General features: G+C 32.9%; 4 protein-coding genes and 1 long non-coding RNA gene across 9 annotated transcripts in view; 2 read left to right on the top strand and 3 right to left on the bottom strand.

Annotated features, from left to right (window-relative positions):
• The window catches only part of LOC140826135 (pyruvate kinase 1, cytosolic-like), a 102162-nt gene that overhangs the window by 42487 nt on the left and 38661 nt on the right, over positions 1-21014 (bottom strand). The gene's annotated exons all lie outside the window — the stretch shown is intronic.
• On the bottom strand, positions 5602-9929 carry LOC140826128 (uncharacterized). 5 transcript variants are annotated; one of them, XM_073188276.1, is made up of 5 exons: positions 7765-9929; positions 6783-6839; positions 6505-6537; positions 6260-6428; positions 5602-6186 (listed from the first exon to the last, which is right to left on the bottom strand). In XM_073188276.1, the coding sequence occupies exon 1, from the start codon at positions 9814-9816 to the stop codon at positions 8443-8445; it is 1374 nt and encodes a 457-aa protein (XP_073044377.1). In that variant the 5' UTR covers positions 9817-9929; the 3' UTR covers positions 5602-6186; positions 6260-6428; positions 6505-6537; positions 6783-6839; positions 7765-8442. The 5 variants fall into 5 exon arrangements, with proteins under 5 accessions (XP_073044377.1, XP_073044375.1, XP_073044376.1 ...); XM_073188274.1 differs by having other exon boundaries at positions 6783-7611; positions 7694-9929; XM_073188275.1 differs by having other exon boundaries at positions 6260-6537.
• LOC140826130 (auxin-induced protein 15A) lies at positions 6054-6413 on the top strand. Its single transcript, XM_073188279.1, has one exon. It carries the CDS (start codon positions 6054-6056, stop codon positions 6411-6413), a length of 360 nt encoding a protein of 119 aa, XP_073044380.1.
• LOC140826129 (29 kDa ribonucleoprotein A, chloroplastic-like) lies at positions 11349-13842 on the top strand. The gene is made up of 5 exons (XM_073188278.1): positions 11349-11791; positions 12284-12385; positions 12575-12877; positions 13257-13362; positions 13525-13842. The coding sequence occupies exons 1-4, from the start codon at positions 11444-11446 to the stop codon at positions 13317-13319; spliced, it is 816 nt and encodes a 271-aa protein (XP_073044379.1). The 5' UTR covers positions 11349-11443; the 3' UTR covers positions 13320-13362; positions 13525-13842.
• Positions 16386-17360, bottom strand: LOC140828184 (uncharacterized). The gene is made up of 2 exons (XR_012117143.1): positions 17253-17360; positions 16386-16880 (listed from the first exon to the last, which is right to left on the bottom strand). It is a non-coding gene; the product is annotated as an uncharacterized lncRNA (long non-coding RNA).

Consider the following 21014-nt stretch of genomic DNA (forward strand, 5'->3'; position numbering starts at 1 on the left):
ATTACGTTTATTTAGCGAATCTAATTCAACCTGGATGGCATCTTTCCATTTTATCCAATCCTGCCGATTTTTACATTCACCAAAAGATTTTGGTTCATGATCTTCGTTATCATTTATGATGTCGATTGCCACATTATAAGAAAATATATCATCAATTTCATCTATATCTTTTCGGTTCCATATTTTTCCAGTATTAATGTAATTGATAGAGATTTCATGATTCTCGTCAGTTTGTGGTTCTGACAGAACATTTTCATCATCATGTGTTTCTTCAGGAACACCATTCTCTATTTTGTGATCATCATGTGTTTCTTCAGAAACATCATTCTTTATTTTGTGATCATCGTGTTTCTCTATGAATTTTCTTTTTCGAGGATTTTTATCCTTGGAACCGACTGGCCTTCCACGCTTCAGGCGTTTAATGACATCATGAGTATCTTCCATTTGTTTCTTTGGAATTTCAATTCGAGCAGGGGCATTTGCAGCATGTATATATGATTTAGTTACCCCTTTTGTGTCTGCAAATGCATCTGGTATTTGATTTGCTATTCTTTGCAAGTGCACAATTTGCTGTACATCTTTTTCACATTGTTTTGTTCTTGGATCCATATGTAACAATGATGATACATACCACGAAATTTCCTTTTCGGTATGTTTCTGTTCTCCCCCTAACATTGGGAAGATTTCCTCATTAAAATGACAATCAGCAAAACGTGCTGTGAACACGTCTCCTGTCTGAGGTTCAAGATATCGAATGATTGATGGACTATCATAACCGATATAAATTCCAACCTTTCTTTGAGGTCCCATTTTCTTTCGTTGCGGTGGTGCAATAGGCACATACACCATACATCCAAAAATTCTCAGATGAGAAATGTCTGGTTCTTGACCAAATGCAAGCTGTAATGGGGAGTATTTATGATATGCACTTGGTCTGATGCGAATTAATGCAGCGGCATGTAAAATTGCATGTCCCCATATAGAAATAGGGAGTTTTGTTTTCATAATCATTGGTCTAGCAATCATTTGCAGACGTTTAATCAATGATTCAGCCAATCCATTCTGTGTATGTACATGAGCAACAGGATGCTCAACAATGATTCCCATAGACATACAATAATCATTGAAAGTCTGGGAAGTAAATTCACCAGCATTATCAAGTCTAATTTTCTTGATTGTATAATCGGGAAATTGATTCCTCAATTTTATTATTTGAGCAAGTAATCTTGCAAATGCAACATTTCGAGTTGACAATAAACATACATGTGACCATCTGCTGGAGGCATCAATCAATACCATAAAGTATCTGAATGGACCACATGGTGGATGGATTGGTCCACAAATATCACCCTGAATACGTTCAAGAAACATTGGTGATTCAGTTTGGATTTTGCCTGGTGATGGTCTTATAATAAGTTTTCCGAGAGAACAAGCTTTACATTGAAACTTATTATTCTGAAAGATCTTCTGGTCTTTCAACGGATGACCATGTGTATTTTCTATAATTCTTCGCATCATTGTTGAACCAGGATGTCCCAATCGATCATGCCAATTGGTTAATATCGAAGAATTATCAACTACCATGTTTGATTCAATGGGACTTATATGTGTATAATGCAATCCAGTAGGGAGCATTGGTAATTTTTCAATCACATATTTCTTTCCTGATTTATATGTGATAAGACACATATATTTCTCATTCCCTTCATTCATTGTTTGAGTATCATACCCATGGGAATATATATCATTAAAACTCAACAAATTTCTTTTCGATTGTGGTGAATATAAAACATCATTGATCAAAAATTTTGTACCATTAGGTAACAAAAATTGTGCTTTACCACATCCTTTAATCAAGTCTACAGGACCTGATATTGTATTCACCGTTGTTTTTGTTGGTTTTAGTTCCAAGAAATATCTTTTATCTCGGAGGATAGTGTGCGTTGTACCACTATCGGGTATGCAAACTTCAGCTTTGCTCATAGCATTTTCCATATTTGAACTTCAAAAAAATATGCAATGAAATAAATTACTGGCAATATATATTTAAATATAACACATATCATAATTATACAATAAAACATTATTTTATGAATACATGAAAAACAAATTATTGTACATTTATATTCTACCACTATATTGTTCATTTTCAGAAAAATCATTGAGAAAATCTGCAGCATCAAAATTGTTCATTTCTATCCCACCAACATGTTGATCATTTCCAGAGAAATCATTCATAAAATCACCAGCATCAAGATGAGTTGAATCACTCAAACGGTCACTGCGTTCAGTGAAGTTGGTCTCCTTTTCTTTCCCCTTTAATGATTCTTTATAAAGTTTACAAAGGTGCTCAGGGGCTCGACAAACTTTGGACCAATGTCCTGGAGTACCACATCTGTAACAAGAACTTTCATATCTTTTTGAGTGATTCTCATTAACACTTGTATTCTCATGATGCCTTTTCTGTGGATGGTTTGGGACGCTCTTTTGAGATGAGTTATAAAAATAACTATCTCTATTATTTTCAAAACCACGGCCTCGACCACGACCACGGCCAAATCCACGTCCACGTCCACGTCCACGACCTCGACCTCGACCTCGACCAAAATCTTGTCTTTGAATTTGATTTTGGTTCCGAGGTTTAAATTCATTTTTATTTACAGCATTTACTTCGGGAAATGCTGTTGATCCAGTGGGTCGGGACTGATGATTTCTCACTAGAAGCTCGTTGTTCTTTTCCGCCACAAGAAGACAGGCGATGAGTTCAGAATATCTGGCAAATCCACGTACTCTATATTGTTGCTGTAGAGTAATATTTGATGCATGAAATGTGGAAAATGTTTTTTCAAGCATCTCAGATTCAGTAATCTCATGGCCACAAAATTTCAATTGCGAGATTATTCTATATATCGCCGAATTGTATTCACTGACTTTTTTAAAGTCTTGGAATCTTAATGTATTCCATTCATCCCGGGCGGTCGGAAGTATAACTTCTCTTATATGTTCAAATCTTTCTTTTAATCCCTTCCACAAAGCCATGGGATTTTTTTCAGTCAGATATTCACATTTCAATCCATCGTCGAGATGTCGACGTAAAAATATTATGGCTCTTGCCTTTTCTTGTGACGTGCATATGCCATTTTCTTTAATGGTCTCGCTTAGACCCAATGACTCGAGATGCATTTCTACATCTAGAGTCCATGGCATATAATTTTTCCCAGTAATGTCAAGAGCGATGAATTCGAGCTTTGTCAAGTTTGCCATGGTGGTACTAAAAATCACGATGCATTTTATTAGTTAATGAATATTGCAATACAAAGTAATGGATAAACAACAAGTACAAGTATTCGTAAAAATAAAGAAAACACACGAGGAGGATATTCTCCGATAAATACAAGACTCGTGAGTATGATAACTAAAATAATTAAAAATAATCTTGCGAAAGCCATCTTCTTTTTTCTCCGAAAATTTGATGAAGAATAATTTTTAGAGAAGAAGAGAAAGATGGGGTGATTGAATGAGTTTGAGAGATCATATTTATAGGGCAAAAACTAGCCGTTTTGTTACCGTTTATGACCGTTGGTGAATAAAAGAATAAATGTATGTATTTGTATAATTTTATGGTAATAATATGGTATATATAATATTAGACATGCTTAAATAATTATATATATCATATCATAATATTATAACGACTGTCATAATTTATTTTGTTTAAAAACCTTATAGGCTTTTATACTTGTCGTATCCCTTGCCGGGAGTGTGGGATGTCGTCTTAACATCCTCCCAGGATTTATAACAAGTTTATGAAAAATTTATTTTATAATTTCTAATAATAACATTATATTGTATATTAAATAAATACACAATAAATAAATAACAGTAAAATAAATATAATTACTTTTGTTACCTTATTCTTCTGTTTGGAGCTTGGAAAAGTATGTAGGACTTTTAGAGCTTCGTGCTGATAACGTGTTGTGAAAAAGTAAAAATTTACGGTAAAAAGTAAAAATCTCAAACTCTCAAAATTATCAAACTACACACTTTATAATATTTTTCTCTCAACTCAATTGTTATTTCATTCACAAATGAGTGCTCTATTTATAGAGTTTCATATACAAATATTCCAAAATAAATTACCTCATTACATACATCATCACACACTAATTTTCAATATTCAACACCTAATTTTACCTAATTTTCAACATTCAACATTCAACATACATATTTTAATATTATATTTTCAACAATATTTTATATAAGCCAAAATGATATTTTTTAGTTGTGGGACGGACGCTTTTTACCCTTCATATTCTTCTTGGTTTTTTATTTTATTTTATGGATATTCTTATTGGTTTTAGCGTTATTTTAACCGAATTAACGATTTTGAATCAGTTGGTTTTTGTCCGATTCGCACAAAAATCAATTCGATTTTGGTTTTATAAAAAAAATCATCAGGATTCGAATTGACCAAATACTCAGGCCCGATTAAACGTTACAAACTTAAGTGTGATTAATTGATAAGAAGTTTAAAATAATAAAAACGTATTTTTTACTACTAATATAATCTTATTATGTCAAACTATAAAAACTCTAGTGTAATAATCGGAAGTTAGAAGTAATTTTTTTCTCTCACTATAATCTTATTAATCAAACTAAAAATAACCATGAAATTACATTAGCTTACTAAATTTAAGATTAAAAATATAAAATTTCAAATTCGAAGCATAAAATTTCAAATTAGAAGTACAAGTGCATTTTCAAAATTAGATACCCCACCGAAAAAAAAATGAAACATTATCCACTCTATGTTGGAGCAATACTCATCTAACTTGTCGTTTCACATTTGTATTGTCTGAAACAAACTCATTTATCGTATTTATTTGTGGAAAAATATTAAAGTATTGTGATATTAATCTTGGAAATAAAATTCTCATGCTTGACTTATATCATCTGACACCAATATTTCAAATTTGAGACGATTCAATCATACCGACTTGCACTCGACCATGGGTCTCACCATATTTCCTACACTCTTGACCAAATCCTTGTATTTTAAACATATTTCACGCTTAATCCCACTCAATCTCCCGGTTTAAAACATTCAAAATAGTACCAAAACCAAACAGAAGAAGGAATTATATCGTTTTGACATATTTTTGTGTGGGGTTTTTGATTATGTGACGTGATTTTCTGAATCTTCGTCCCAATAATATATTTATCAAAAGGCAGTTAAACCATCCAACCCACAATCCTATCCCTTGAAGGGGGAATGAATTCAAAATATTTGGTGGGCATTAAAGATTCGAACTGTTTAATTAAAAATTAACTTTATAGCATAAATTAATCTCTTTCAAGTATGGGCCAGGCCGACACAAGATGCACGTAATAAAATTGTCACATATCTTGAATGTGGGATTAAATACATCCAACCACCGTACAGCCTGCTGTACACACAATATGTACTGATCAAGATTCAAGAATCAAGATGATAACTTGCCCGCTAATACAGGTAACAGTTTCAAAATCACAAGTTTTCAATATAAACAGGGCCAAGAAGAATGATCAATCGAAAATAAGCCCATAACATGCCCTAATATGCGCGAAATATTCGTCGTGGTAAAGTTGGTTGAAATACGAAAAGAGTAAATTGAACATTTAGATCACCATCCCCTTTCAAACACGAGGAAGATTTTGTTTACAATATCTCTACAAGTAATGTTGCCAAGATTTTCCAAGTTGGCAGTGCACTTTGCCCAAGAAGCCTATCTTTCCCATCCCTTTTTCATATCTTATCTACCCCTTTCTTAACTCCTTTGAGAACTTCAAAAGATTACAGTTAGAGATAGGATATTTGATGTCAATATTTATTTATAGGAGAAAATGTTATTATAAATCATGCAACGTGAGTTCTGCAAATTTTTTATCGACGTGAAGTTCTAATATTAGAAGATAAAAAGGTTGAGCACAGCAACTCTGCATTCATCTACAATTGCACTAACAAAACACCATCAGATAGAAAGTAAGGAAGGCACAAAGAGAGCATCAATATCATGAAAGGGAAATTTCTAAAATCGTGTACGAGAAAGTGGCGGGTAATGGGACAAAGAATCATACCTTGTGTGGCCTGCGATTCGTGCTGCAAATTGTCATGGTGGCCTTTACAGCCAGTGGAGAAGATCGTTCCTGATGATGTACCGAAGGGTCACTTGGTAGTGTATGTTGGAGAATATAAGAAGAGGTTTGTTATCAAGATTACCTTACTGAAGCATCCGCTCTTCCAGGCATTGCTAGATCAAGCTCGAGAAGTGTATGCATTTACTGCTGATTCAAGACTATGCATACCCTGTGATGAAAATCTATTTCTCAGTGTTGTTCAATGTGCCAAATCACCAATCGACGACTTCCGCTGATACGTAATCTACTGTCTACAAGTCTGGCAAAATTATATCATCCATTGTCATCTATCTATTGGTTAAAGAGGACAGTAAGTTCAAACATAACCTGTTGTACTCTGGTGGTACACATATCACCACCCTACCATCCAAATAGACTCTTTCAGGAACCATAAAAGCTAAAAGATTGAACTCAACTAATTTGCATACCAGCACTCATCGATACGCAACACAATATGCATAAGACAAACATATCAGAACTATCATGCACTATAGATTTATATTTAAATTTTTGAACATGTGGAAATATTTGCTCATCTAACTTCTCATGAAAATTCATAAGCATTTCGAAGCTTGACAGATCAACTGAACCACAAACCGCAGTACCTCTGAACTTTCTGTATTCTTGCAAGGCACCATGAGTACATCGGCATATATTGAGACCTGCACTTGATCCCGTAATATCAGAGTGATAGGAAGCTGTCAAATTATAAACGTTTCACAATTTTCACAGAATCACAAATGCAGGTAAATATAATTCCAACAAGAATGCCATAAGAAGAGCATACTGCAACTAAGATTGTACTCAAACATCATTCAAGCTGACCAAGAATCCAATTTCTGGTATCAGATATTTTTTTAAAAAAGCTAAAAGAAGTCCGCATTTAGGTAACATAGCCAGTTTGTAATCTTGTTGCATCTTCCAGTTTTAGGCACATGTATTGCTAACACTCCAAAGAAACAGCGGAAATAATTTCATATCCAGTAATGAGGAATAAAAAGAGAAGAGGCCATGAAAATCCCAAAAAGAAACTATTGAGGGTCTGGTTTAAATATTGTCTGTTTGTGACTACTACAAAACAAATAAAAAAATTTAAAACATACTAGCATCAAGATTTTGAATTTTTAAAGATTTTGAAATTTTGCTGCTTTTTCACTTAAAAATTGAAATATCTCAGAAACTGTAGCTCAGGTATTTCTTGTCTCACTGTATTTGGTTGTGCAAATACTTAAGTTTCTGAATATTTTTTATCTATCGATTTTTCCAAACTTAACCAAGTAACCCACTGACTAAATATGATAAACCAATGAGATTTGGGATCTAATTAGCCGATAAATTAAGGGATACAAATGTGTACTGACGTCTGTGGCTGCCAAACACAGTGAACAAATTATGATAGCACATTCATATGCATCTAACATAGACAAAGAAAAACTTGGTAGCCCATAAAAATTTAAAAATATAAAACAACAGATGCCTATAAACATTCATATGCATCTAACATAGACAAAAAAACTTGGTAGCCCATAAAAATTTAAAAATATAAAGCAACATATGCCTATAAACTACGAACCAGTGTTCTATTACCATGAACACTATGGACAAAAGGAACTGAGTGTGCTTTTACTTCAGCTCTCCAAAATCAACCACTTGCAATCCAAAAAAATAAGCACCACAAATAATAACAAAAATTTCGTCAAAAAACTGGTTGAGTAAATAAGAGAAACATGTTATGGCCGAAAAGTTGTAAACCGTCAAATCACAGAAAAAACAACCCCCATCATATAATGAACAACTGATTCACGTGCCAAAAAAAAATTACTGGTAGCAACCGAAGTAGCAAGAAAACAATAAAACAATCTTGGTTCATATGCGGTGAAGTCCATTTGATGTGAAGGTAATGAAGCTGCTCACACCACCTTACTCAAGGAAACTCGAGTAGAACGACAATTATATCACCTTGCCAACAACTATCATTACATATCTTTAAGGGCATAAAATACTCATGTTACAAAGCTGTACAATCATCATCAAAATTACTTGAAACAATCTCTTGCCTCATTTCAGAGTATATAGAATTCATACAAATGGTGACATCAACAAACAATTGAAGGACTAGTTCACATTTCCAGCATATTTAACAACAAAAGCACCAAAAGGCCGACAGTACTAAAGCACCTCAACTGAGCCAGTTACCACCACTACCATTAGTATAACAACCCATGGCATGGAAAAGATTTTCGTATTTATGAATTTCCTTCGGGATCATCTAGCAACCTCAAGCAGACCATCCAATTCTCTTCGCCCAAATGTCCGTCCAGCTGAAGAATCATCTTTATGCCTTGCTGCAAAGTAAAAAACAAGCCAAGCCATCGTGAAATATACCTCCATCGATGATTGAAAAAACAACATGAAAACATCCCCACACATCCTTCTCAACAACCATCTCCCAATTGATCCACAAATTATTGCCTCTAACCATCTAATCACAAAAGCGGGATAAAACAATGCCATCAACATACTACACCCTTCTTTCACAATCTCTCTTCCACCCATCCTTGAATCAACTATGGCAACCCAAGTATCCACTGCAAAGATGAAGCCAAACATCAAGTCACTCAAGAACCAGGTTACAATAAACCCAGCACTCTCCCACTCGTGTCCTATTACCCATGGTGCAACGTTGGCAAATGGCATAAACTTCATTCTCAAGAAAACCTTAAAGAAGACGTATTGATCCTCTATCTCCCCAAAAAAATATATTCCCATCAACTGAGCCATTGCGTCCCTCACAGCCCATTTCATGAGAATAAACCCTGAAAGCCTCTTGAGCCCAATATTTGACCCATACCAAAACGTGCGAAAAATTGATCGGGAATTCCCCAGCAAATGATCCACTACTTTCAGGAAGATAATTCCATTCACCCAAGTATATGTAACTATAAATGCCAAAACGACATACACATAAGCAGCCGATAATACCCCAGCTAAAAAGAAAAGGGAAGTAGCATCACGGCGCCCCAGTTCAAAACCCTTAATCAAGAAATCCAGATCGACAACTGCATTACCATCATCTAGTCCGCTACCCTCAAATTTCCTCTCTTCTTCTTCCAAAAAAGTAACGTTCTTCCTGAATTCGGGCTTAAAACAGACACCTCCAGGCCTAACAATTTTGGGATAGGAGATTCCGTGATCAATGTTCGAGTTAGAGAATCCGTAATCGGGCTCGAAGTCAGAAAGAATCACAAGAGTCGCATTAGGCAGGAACTTGTTAGAGGAAGGATGGAAAAGGGAGCGGTCAAAATCAGAATCACCCGAGAAGAAATCATCGTCCAGAGTCCCAACGCGCGAGAGGTGGAGAAAGGCGCCGCGGCGACGGTGGTGGCGGTGATGGGTCCGGGCGGGTGCCGATAAATCGAGACGGGAAAGCAGCGATTTCAACGACGGGTCATTGTCGATAAGGGAGGACAGATAGCGAGAAGCGCTGTGAACGTTTGAGCGGAAGGTGAGGAGGAGGGAGGAGAGAAAGAGGAAAGCGATGAGATTGGAGTAGAACAACGACGTCGTTTGCTTCAGGATTTGTGTTGCGGTGGTGTGGCGGATGACGAGCTGCGGAGGCGGCGAATTGCGGTGGTTCATGGCCGGCGAATTGAGAACCTTCCCAATGATGAGGGATTAAGGGGATTGGGGGAAACTGTGTGGAGCTGTGGGATCTTGGAAATGGTAAATCAATTTTTTATTCACAGAAGTGGAAAAGTCACTCATACCATATGCTAATTTAATTCATTATATATTCTTTTTCATCAAATAAGAAAATAAAAAGTTATGGTAAATATATTTACATAAGAGTGACTCGAGTCCGAGTTTCTCCTATTCCAATTTTTTTTGTTTTTTGTTTTTTTGAAGATATGCTAAATGGAGAAATTGGGGCAGAAGTATTTTGTTCAGTTTCCATATTTTTCTCAAAAATCAGACAAGAATTTGGCCAAGTTGAATTGTGAGAGCACTCGGAAGTGAAGCAGTTGGATTTGCCAAGTTCAACAAGAATTTTGACTAGGATTTGATCATGTAATTACATGAGATATATTCTCGAAAATAAAAAAGACACAAAGATAATGTTAGATTAGTTTAGAAAATACCTTGAACAGATGTGCTAAAGAGATTATTCATGAAACTACCATCAAACGAGATCTTGAAATTTATGATCATAATATCTGCCAGCAGCATATTGCCTTTTAATTTTTTTGATTGATAATGCCTTCTAAGTTAGCATTAGCAACATAAATTTCATGTTCGCATAGATGTATTTTCTAGAGCTTTCAAACACTGCTGAAGTTGGAAAAACTTAATCCCACCCACCAACAACGACATGTTAAAGAGACAAACTCGCCATAAATTAAAAAAATTTACAAAAAACGTAGATTTTAAAAATCAAACATTAATTAATTATTGTAAAGTTTCAAATTCATCGACCTATGAAGATAGATAATATAAATATTTCAATAATCATCAGTCACCTATAAATCATTATATATATAGAATTTCATAAATTATAAAAAGTAATATATATTTCGAAAATAATCAATTATATATAAACAATTGAAATAATATAATTAAAAAAATTTTGATGGGCCGATCCACACTGACACGGGATCCAAACGAGGTGGTCCGTTTAAGTCTCGTTTGATGGTATTAGCCCAAGTCTACAAAAACAGTGTGTTTATGCGCCTATAAGGAAGAAAGCATGAACAATTCCAAATGGATCCGAAGCATCGGCATGGCTGTTTGGTTATCCAACCAATGAAACTAAGTTTTTGTTAAGATTGGAATTTGGACCTAACTCAATCCCAAAAACTAGCTCAAAGGAGGAGGATTATCCAAACCCATATATACAACTCCCAGATTATTGATCCAATTAACAGTTTTCTTGAAATAGATTAATCAGTTCAAGTATACAAAATTAAATCGAGTCGAACAATATGATATTGAACTCAAATCGACTTGTATACACGTCTAGACTCACATCTAAAAGTTTCTCTTCTATTTTTTCAGATTTTTTCCCCTCAAAATGGTTAATTTGTTTGCTTATCGAGATTGTTGCTTTTTAAATTGGTAAACAAACACGCCCTTAAAGACCTTATCTACACAATATTATTTAACTTCAATATTACTACACATCATCTTCGATCCGTGTCTCTGTCCAAAACCCAATATCTTGTTGAAGAGCAGAAAACCTCGAGAACTTCCCTTCAAACCGCACAGCTGAATGGCAATGGCTGCATCCCTCCACCTCCTCTCCGTCGCCCCACAGCCCCTTTCCCTCCACCGATCTTCGTCCGCCCCCGTCGCTCCTCTCTTCCCTCCCTCTTGTCTGAAACCTCTGCCGAAACTCATGTTTCCTCCTTCAGTCGAAGATTACACCCACCCCACTTCCAGCTTTATCCGAAAAGTTATGGTTTCATCTGACTTGGATGAAGGGTTGGAGACGGGAGACGAAGAGGACTCGAGTTTCTCGCCGGAACTGAAGCTTTATGTGGGGAATTTACCTTTCAATGTCGACAGTGCTGCTCTCGCTGAGTTGTTTGGAAGAGCCGGGAATGTGGAGATGGTCGAGGTAACTTTTATTTTACAGTATGGAATAGATTTCATGGTAGTTTAGCCACCACAAGCACTTTTAGTAGAGCTTTTGAATTTTTTTTTTTAAAACGCAGAAGCAGTTTTATGTTTTAAAATAATGAAAAAAGAATTTATTATCTTGCGAGAGCATGAAAACCCTGGAAGCCACAGTTTTTTAGCCTACTGAATATTTAAAAAAACTTTTACTTGAAAAAAAAAAGAAACCTTATGTAAAAGAGGTAACGAACAATTCTTCATCCAAATGCACTACAAGGTTTTAAGCTCTAGCTATCTCGTTCGAGTGTGTGTTGAGACGAATTTTGGTTCTCCTAAGTTGTTTTGTAGCGTCTTTATTTCATATACAGATGTTTTGGCTGAGTGGACAGATATGAGGAAGTATGATTGAAGCAAGTAGGCAATATTTGAAATGTTTTTCCAAGTGAATTAATCCATTTAATTTTTCTGTGTCTCCGTGTTATCAACTCTGTAGGTTATCTATGATAAGCTTTCAGGAAGAAGTAGGGGTTTTGGCTTTGTGACTATGTCTACTACCGATGAAGTTGAAATTGCAGCTCAACAATTCAATGGATACGTAAGCTTCCATATTCGTTCTCATAATTACATGGTTTTGGGTAGTCCAACGAGTACTATCCAAAGAAACCAGTTGCTTGAATCATCGTGTTACTTAATTTTGAGTTTGAGGTGTATTGCTACTTCTCAATGCTTCTGCCTCTTGAGTGTCTTTTTGGTTACCATTTCATAGTTTTTGGATTTCATGCAGGAATTTCAGGGGAGAGTGTTGAGGGTAAATTCAGGGCCAGCACCTTCGAAGAGGGATATTTCATCATTCGGAGGCAGATCCAGGGTAGGGTCGAGTTCCGATAGCACCAACCGTGTTTATGTGGGTAATCTTGCCTGGGGTGTGGACAATCTTGCACTCGAGACCTTGTTCAGCGAGCAAGGAAAAGTTCAGGAAGCAAGGGTGGTTTATGATCGAGAAAGTGGTAGGTCGAAGGGGTTCGGGTTTGTAACTTACAATTCACCTGATGAGGTCAACAATGCCATTGAATCATTGGATGGAATTGTAAGTACACACACACACACACACACACACACACATATATATATATATATATATATCACGTGGAATCATGGTTTGTTGCTGCTACTTTTGTTGGTTGATTTCGATTCCTGGAGGTTCGAGCATTCTGGAGTCCCTGATTACCTTGATTGATTTTTACAGTTATCATATGTTCATGGTACTTTTTAACACCATAAGTAATGAATCGATCCTCATGATTGATCAGCTTAAAGTATGAATCATGAAAACCATTACTGGATTCATGTCTTTCTCCAAAATTAGACAGATAAACTTGGGTATAAAATAAAATTAATCACATAGTTTTTCTGCACTTGTATTTCTGTAATTTGGAGTCTGATTTGTGCTTCCATTCTTAATGCAGGACCTTAATGGCAGGTCTATTCGAGTTAGCCCTGCCGAGTCCCGTCCAAGGGGTCAATATTAATAACTCAATATTTCAAGATCCTCCAGCAATGAAACATTTCCTGGTATATACCTATCTAACTCGAAAAACTTTCGAAGTTTACATCTACTTTTCATTCATGTGTGTTCTGCGAATGATATTTTGTAAAACGTGATCCTTGTTACGTTTTGTGTCTATGATCCTCCATTAAGTGTGATTTTCAAACTGTATTCTGTCTCTGCATCAGATCATATGTTGAGTTGCAGCTGCATTAGTTCTTGAACCACTGCTCGAAACGAAGCGAAACGAAACGAGAGCTCTCCCATTCTGCCTCAGTACAAGTTGCAGCTACGAATTCTCACTCCTGCATTTACTTTGATTGGGAGCTTTTGGTGTATCCTCTGAGAATGGGAACTTTCTTATAGGATTAACATTTTTGGATCGTAGAAACTTACGTTTAGTGGATGAAGAGTTACTTGCGTACATGTTTGAAATTATGTTCTGGGTCCCCCGAATCGTTGCAAAAAACGGGGACAATTTCTAATTATAAAATATATATTTGTCATCCCCTACATCTTTAAATTATTTATTTATTCTTGTCATCACGTGGTTGACTTAAAACAATTATCTTCAAATCATAAAATATATGACGATTCGATTCTTCCTAAAATCAATAGGCGTTTTAAACAAGCGATCCTCACGAGTCATGATAAGTTTTTTTTGAATGAAACACATTCGTCGGGAAGCGTGTATTTGATTACTACTTCGTTCAAACAAAGAGTATGTATTTTGTGAGACAGTCATACGAATTTTTATTTATGAAACGGGTCAATTCTATCGATATTCACAATAAAAGTAATACTCTTAGCACAAAAAGTAATATTTTTTCATAGATGATCCAAACAAGATATCCGTCTCACAAAATACGATTTATAAGACCGTCCCACACAAGTTTTTACCACAACCGAAATAGGTAAAAGTTGTCATTACATCATTTGAATGTCGATTCCAACTAAAGAGCTTTACGACTTAAAGAATGCACGACACTATTGGCAGATTTTCACGTATGTTGTAATTTAAATATTAACATATTAATATTTTTTTAACATAACATAATATATAATATATGCAATATGATGAATGTCAATATAACCTGTAATTTAAAAAAAATCTTAATCAATGATAATATGATTAATGTTAGATAAATAATACATACAGAAATTTGCTTCCAAACTATTGATGAGAATGTATTATTTAAATTAATCCAACAACATACATCAAAGCAAACACAAGGCGTAGTTTGGTACATGGGATAAGGGAAGGATTGATAAATAATCTTCTTTATCCCATGTTTGGTACATTTTTAAAAAGCTCATGACAATATCATGGGCCCTTGATAAATAATTTTTTAGAAGGATAAAATATCCCTTCTATTAGGTGTGATAAGTTTTATTTCAAGATAAAATACACTACAAATGACTTAATTACCCTTAAAATATAAATGTTTTTTTTATAAATCTATACTGATAGAAATTAAAATCAAATAAATATTTTTATTTATTTTTACATATTATATAATATGATAATTATATAAATGAATTCGAGATAATTATATAAATAATTTTTATAAACCTTAATAAAATTATTAGTATCACACGATTAACATTAAAAATTGATATTTGACTTGACTCACAAAATCAAGGGATCAATTATCATATTATATAATATATAAAATTAGGTAAAATAAATAAATCATGTAAGCAATATCGGCGTATGAACAAATAAAAAATATGAACTCAAGCAACAACTTTGAAATTATAAAATTTATTATGATAAGGTTAATTTTGTCATTATAATCTAATATATAAATTTAATCACTCTTATTAAAATCATACCAAACATTAAATATAATATCTTACATCTTATTTATCCTTAATTTATCCTTATATTATATATCACATGTACCAAACTATACCTTAAAGTTATCTGCAGAATCCAGCTCATTGTGAATCTTGATTTCAGTTGAGAATACATTCTCAATCATTTGAATACTCACTACATTGATGAAATCTTTTAAAACAATCTCATTTTTTAATGAAAAATACGAAACCTGAAAAATTCGCATGCAAACACATTAAGTAGCCCATGATTATTGGTATATAATTACATATGAACTCAATAAGTTCATGAAATTAACACCGTTGTTTTCACTACATAAAGTTCTTCTCATATTACGGAAAACCCAAAAATAGAATGAACAACAGAAGATAAAAAATCAAAAAATTGAACAATGTGACCAAAAATATTCTTTACAAAACCCTATACAAGGACATGTTTAACAAGATCAAGATGGGTGCCACGTCATGGATGAAGCTAGAACTTATTTGGAAGAGGGGATATATTTTTTTTCAAATATTCAATCCCTTAAAAAATAAAAATAGAAATATTTTTTTTCACATTTACTCACAAATAATATTGTAATAATACGTACCATCAAAAAAAAATATTGTAATAATACGTATTATATTCCACATATATTAAAAATTTGATTTAAAAAATATTTATTTGTTACAATGATTTTTTTTTTAATAATTATAAAATATTGGTTGGAAATAAATTACATAACAATTAGAAAAAAACTAGAATGCCAACAAGTTTTCAATACGTCATTTATATAAAATTCAAAAGAACAACACTATTTCTAGAAATAAGAATCGAGTTTTATATAACCTCATAATTAGGTGCGAATCTTATGTAAAGCCAAGCATAATATAATTTTTTTTAAATTATGTTATTTACATATAAATTTTTTATTTTGTAATTATTTTTTTTTAGATAAATATATTTATCCCCAAAAAGGTATGATTTAATTTTTGTAAAACATATCTGAACTTAATTCAACTTCAATAATTTAAATACGAAAAATAATATTTGGACTGATCCGATTTGATTAAGTCCATATACGGACAATGTTTATTCTTTTGCTTATTATGAGGCAATACAAATATAAAAAATTATAAATATTAGTGATTGTGTATTAATATTGATACGTTTAATTTCCAATTAACAACTTCATATATCTTGGCAAGTCTCGACTGATCTATCTCGTGAACAAGGACTGCGATCTTTATTCATTCAAACATTTTATTTTATTTTACAACACAGTAATAATATTCATCCAACATCGATAAGGGTTTTTTAATTCATTAATCAATCCACCTTAAACGATGATGGGAAACAACTTGCAACATAAAGTATTACAAGACAAGAACTCAAATTAAACAAGCAAAGTACAGAGCAGGAAGATCATCTTAACTGATCATTATTGAAAACAAATGAAAACTAAGCTTGGAGACATACGAGACTTGAATCGAACCAGTCTTGGATATATCACGTGACGAGTTTAAAAAATTACGCATGTGGCGAACAGGGAGGTCGATTTTTGAAACATGCAGTGGCCCGAACAACAATCGGCATCAATATCACAACGAGTGGTTAGAGCACTTGGGCTAAGAGGATCAATGCAACTTTGAAGGAGTTTCCTCGATGGAGTAGTAGTCGCCATCACCATTGATGAAGTGCTCATTCTTACGAATCCCGAATCTGCAAATATACGTATTTAATATTCAATTATTTCAAAATGTTAGTCCTTTTTCTTTCGGGAGTACTGGTGTGGAACATCATCGATGTGTTGTTGACATGATGCTGGCGGAACATTGCAAAATGACTAGGATCGCAAGAAAAACAAAAGTACAAGCAAATATATCAACAATATGTGTAATAAATAAATAGCGCCGATGACATGGATTTATATATGTTTGTGTATATATATATATATATATATATATATGTATAATGATTCTGATTGCACTCCATATTTTAATTAATGAAGTCGTAACTAAATACCAAATTGAGCATTTATGTGATTAAAAATAAGAAAAATAGTGTTAAAGATAATAAAAGAAAGAGAGTTACTTGGCGTAGAAACCAAAAGGAGACACAAGAAAGCTAGCTTGAGTAATGCCTTCTCCATTGATGTGTTTTGTTTGAATTTAAAGTGTGTTTTGATTGAATTTAAAGTCGAGGAGATATCCTTTTATAGTAGGAAATTGCCATACTTTTAGGGAATATATGCATTATTAAATAAATTATTTGAGTAGCTCATATTAATTAAAAAATATAGGAAGTAGAGTATCATGATTAAATATTTATCACATGGGAATCGCTTGTAATATTTCTTAATTTTTATACGTACATAAACTAAAATTAATATCAGTCAAGATTTGCGTGATATTTGTTAAATAAGACAACGTACTCAATTAACGTGCTAACAGATAGATGATCAGTCAAAGATATGACAAGTCATCTGTTCCCAGTTCAAACAAACCAAAACCATAAATCTTGCATTGTTAAGATGGTCGTTAAATACAAAGGACAAAAATATTTATTGTCTCTACAAATTTTAGGACAATACAAAAACTTTTATGAGACCGTCTCACGTGTCAATTTTGTGAGATAAATCTCCAACTTAATCCAGCCGATGAAAAAAATATTACTTTTAATTAACTGCAATTATAGACCGTGTCGTTCATCTAGATCTGTGAGACCATTTCATAGGAGACATACTCAATCTAGGACAAAGTACACCAGATCTTTCCAGAAAACGATATGGAGTCTCGAGTAGATCAAATATGAACGTTGATAAAAGCTGACATAAAAGAGATTGATATGCTTGAAGGGAAAAAAAGACAGAAGAAAAGATGCTGATCAAGAACACACAAAAAAAAAAAAAAAAACATATATGTGTTATTAAGAATGCACTAATGTTCTCAGATGACCATAGATGTTCATTCTCTCATGTAGAGAAACATTAATCCTCATGCTTACACTACACAAGTAATCATTTTAAAACAAGGAATACTTCGTGCATTCGAGCACAACTTGATTGTCGTGCAACAACTTGTTGTTTCACACTCTTATCAAACTTTCATATCAGTTTGATAAGAACAATTGTAGAAATTAGAGTTGATCAACCGTGTTATCGTTTGGTTGATCAATAATAGGTCAGTTAGGACTTGTCGTCTTTAATGACTGAGTATGTTTGTAGTCTCAATTAAGAGTAAGTCATCTCAGTTGAAATGAATTTATGCAACATGATTTTATAAATATAAGTCTTCCATTGGAAATTTTCTGAAGATAAAAGAATGAGAAACGTAGAGGAATTCGGTCCTCGAACATTCAGAAACAAATATATGTTCATTTATTTGTTTTACACAATCAATTCTGACACACACAGCTTCTTCATTTCTTTCAATTATAGGTATTATCACAATTTATTTTAAAATTATTTGATTTTCCAGTTTAGATCAAAAAATAATTTTATCAATTATCATTTAATAACTCAATCATGAAATTTTTTTTAATAGTCTCAAACTTATCTTAACATTAGTATTTAGACAACCTGTTATTCATTTACTATAACTATATGAATTGTTATTTTAGTGCCTATTAATTGTGGTAAGTAGAATCAAAATGAATCAAACTAAATATATATTTTATAACGAGGACTACATTATATTAAGTAGTCAAAGTATTATGTTAATATTTAAATCCCAACGAGAATCGCTTGTTATTTGTTATGATTATATTATATTATTTAGAGGAAAACAGATTTTCTTATATATTTCTAACCGGATCCATCATCCATGTGTATTATGTACATCATTTCCTTGCCTCTAACTAAACGAATTATTATTTAATGACCGTTGATTGTTGGAAGAATTAAATAAATTCAAATTAATCTATACTTTTTTAATTTGCATATGATGAGAGGAAATATTTTTTAATTCAACCACATAATAATAGAAATTAGATAATTTAAAGATAATGGATACATACCATACAAATATTTTTGGATATAATGATAAAAATTAATGTTATTTTTGAAATAATTTAAATAAAAACTAATCTAGACACATATTTTTAAGGGAGAGCTCAAAAATAAATAAAAAAATTGTTTTGGAATTTTTTCATCCAAGAACATTTTAATTATTGAAAAATCATATTTTTTTTTTACTGTTTCTTAAATTAACGTGCAAGATAGTGTATGTGACGTGAGTGTATCCCCTACATCTTTAAATTATTTATTTATTTTTATTTATTATTATCATCATCATCATCATGTTGTTAACTTTAGATGATTCGATTCGATTCGATTCTTCCCAAAATCAATAAGTATTTTGGACAAGCGATCCTCATGAGTCATGGTAATTTAAATATGAACATAATAATTTTTTATTATAACATAAGAGATAAAGATTGAGAAAACCACACCAGATATCTTAGATGTGTCCCTCCCGAGGACATCGCCTCATCTGAGGAGGAAAGAATAACATTCACTGCCAGGACGCCCATGCATGTGCAGGAGAAAACAATATATATAAGAAATGTAGTCCAGATTTTTAACTCAAATTAAATATTGTTGGATCTAGCTAATAAGTTTCGGTGATAACAAAACAATGATTAATTTAAGAACATTAAGTAAAATTAATAAAACCCATATCTATTGTAAGCAAAATGTGACATAGGAAAGTAAGGATAAAATGTCTTGCATCAGTGAAGTATCAGCCCTGCCGAAGATTAGCTGAAGGCTAAAGCATAAAGGAACCTCGATAAATAAATATTGGAAGAAAGCATAAAGCAACCTTGTCAAAATCTTATTTGAAAACGGGAAGGTCGATACTACCAATGGGGACAGTGCCCAACATGATCTGGACCGTTGATTTTAAAGAATTTGATGGACCCTACATATGAATTGGTGGATTCCGGATATGTGTGGTTAAAACTACACTTTTGATCTTCTCATGTGGCAGAGCTCATGAGCTAGGTATGATAAAATATTTCTTTTGAAAACTGCACGATACTTGTCAAAAATCTTAACCGTGTAACAGGTACTGATGTTATGCGGTTTGTAACAGATATTCAGAAGTCGTTTGAATTATTTATTTCTAACAAAGTCGCAGAGCTCAACCAAGAGCATTAAATGTACAAGTACTATATTTTTCAAAATAATTAATCGTCAAAAAATGAAAATATTAATATAGTTTTTTCACATTTCCTCAAAAATGATATTAATAATAATATTTATTATATTCGACTTATATTAAAAAATATAGTTAAAAATCTTAAATTGTTACGATGATTTTTTTTTAATAATTATAAACTGTTGGTTTCCATAACAATTAGAAAAAGAGTGTGTCTCATGTGAGACCGTCTCACGGATATCAATATGTGAGACATGTCAACCCTATCCATATTCACAATAAAAAGTAATACTCTTAGCATAAAAAATTATACTTTTCTATGGATAACTCAAATAAGAGATCCGTCTCACAAATTCGATCCGTAAGACCGTCTCATACAAATTTTTGCCTCATAAAAAACTAGAATGCTAAAAGATTTTTATATGTCAATGACAAATTCCGAAGAAGCAACTCTTATTTTCAACATTATATCTGGAAGTAAGAATTGATCTTTATATAACCTCATAATTAGGTGCAAATCTGTCGTGAGGGGAAGCCTAATAGAAATTTTTTAAATTATATAATTTACATATAAATTTTTTTATTCTGTAATTAAAATTTTAAAAATCATAAATATTTATATCCCCCAAAAAATGTTAATTATTTAATTTTTTAAACAAAAAACTTTTGTATGACAGTCTCACGATTTAATTTT

This window comes from Primulina eburnea, chromosome 3 (assembly GCF_022965805.1).
Source record: "Primulina eburnea isolate SZY01 chromosome 3, ASM2296580v1, whole genome shotgun sequence".
Lineage (NCBI taxonomy): Eukaryota > Viridiplantae > Streptophyta > Magnoliopsida > Lamiales > Gesneriaceae > Primulina > Primulina eburnea.

Excerpts from the sequence above, each read along its gene's own strand:
- LOC140826130 (XM_073188279.1), top strand. The coding sequence starts at position 6,054 with ATGAAAGGGAAATTTCTAAAATCGTGTACGAGAAAGTGGCGGGTAATG.
- LOC140826128 (XM_073188276.1), bottom strand. The coding sequence starts at position 9,816 with ATGAACCACCGCAATTCGCCGCCTCCGCAGCTCGTCATCCGCCACACC.
- LOC140826129 (XM_073188278.1), top strand. The coding sequence starts at position 11,444 with ATGGCAATGGCTGCATCCCTCCACCTCCTCTCCGTCGCCCCACAGCCC. Across the intron at positions 11,792-12,283 it reads GGAATGTGGAGATGGTCGAG|GTTATCTATGATAAGCTTTC; the intron begins GTAACTTTTATT and ends TCAACTCTGTAG. Across the intron at positions 12,878-13,256 it reads TTGAATCATTGGATGGAATT|GACCTTAATGGCAGGTCTAT; the intron begins GTAAGTACACAC and ends TTCTTAATGCAG.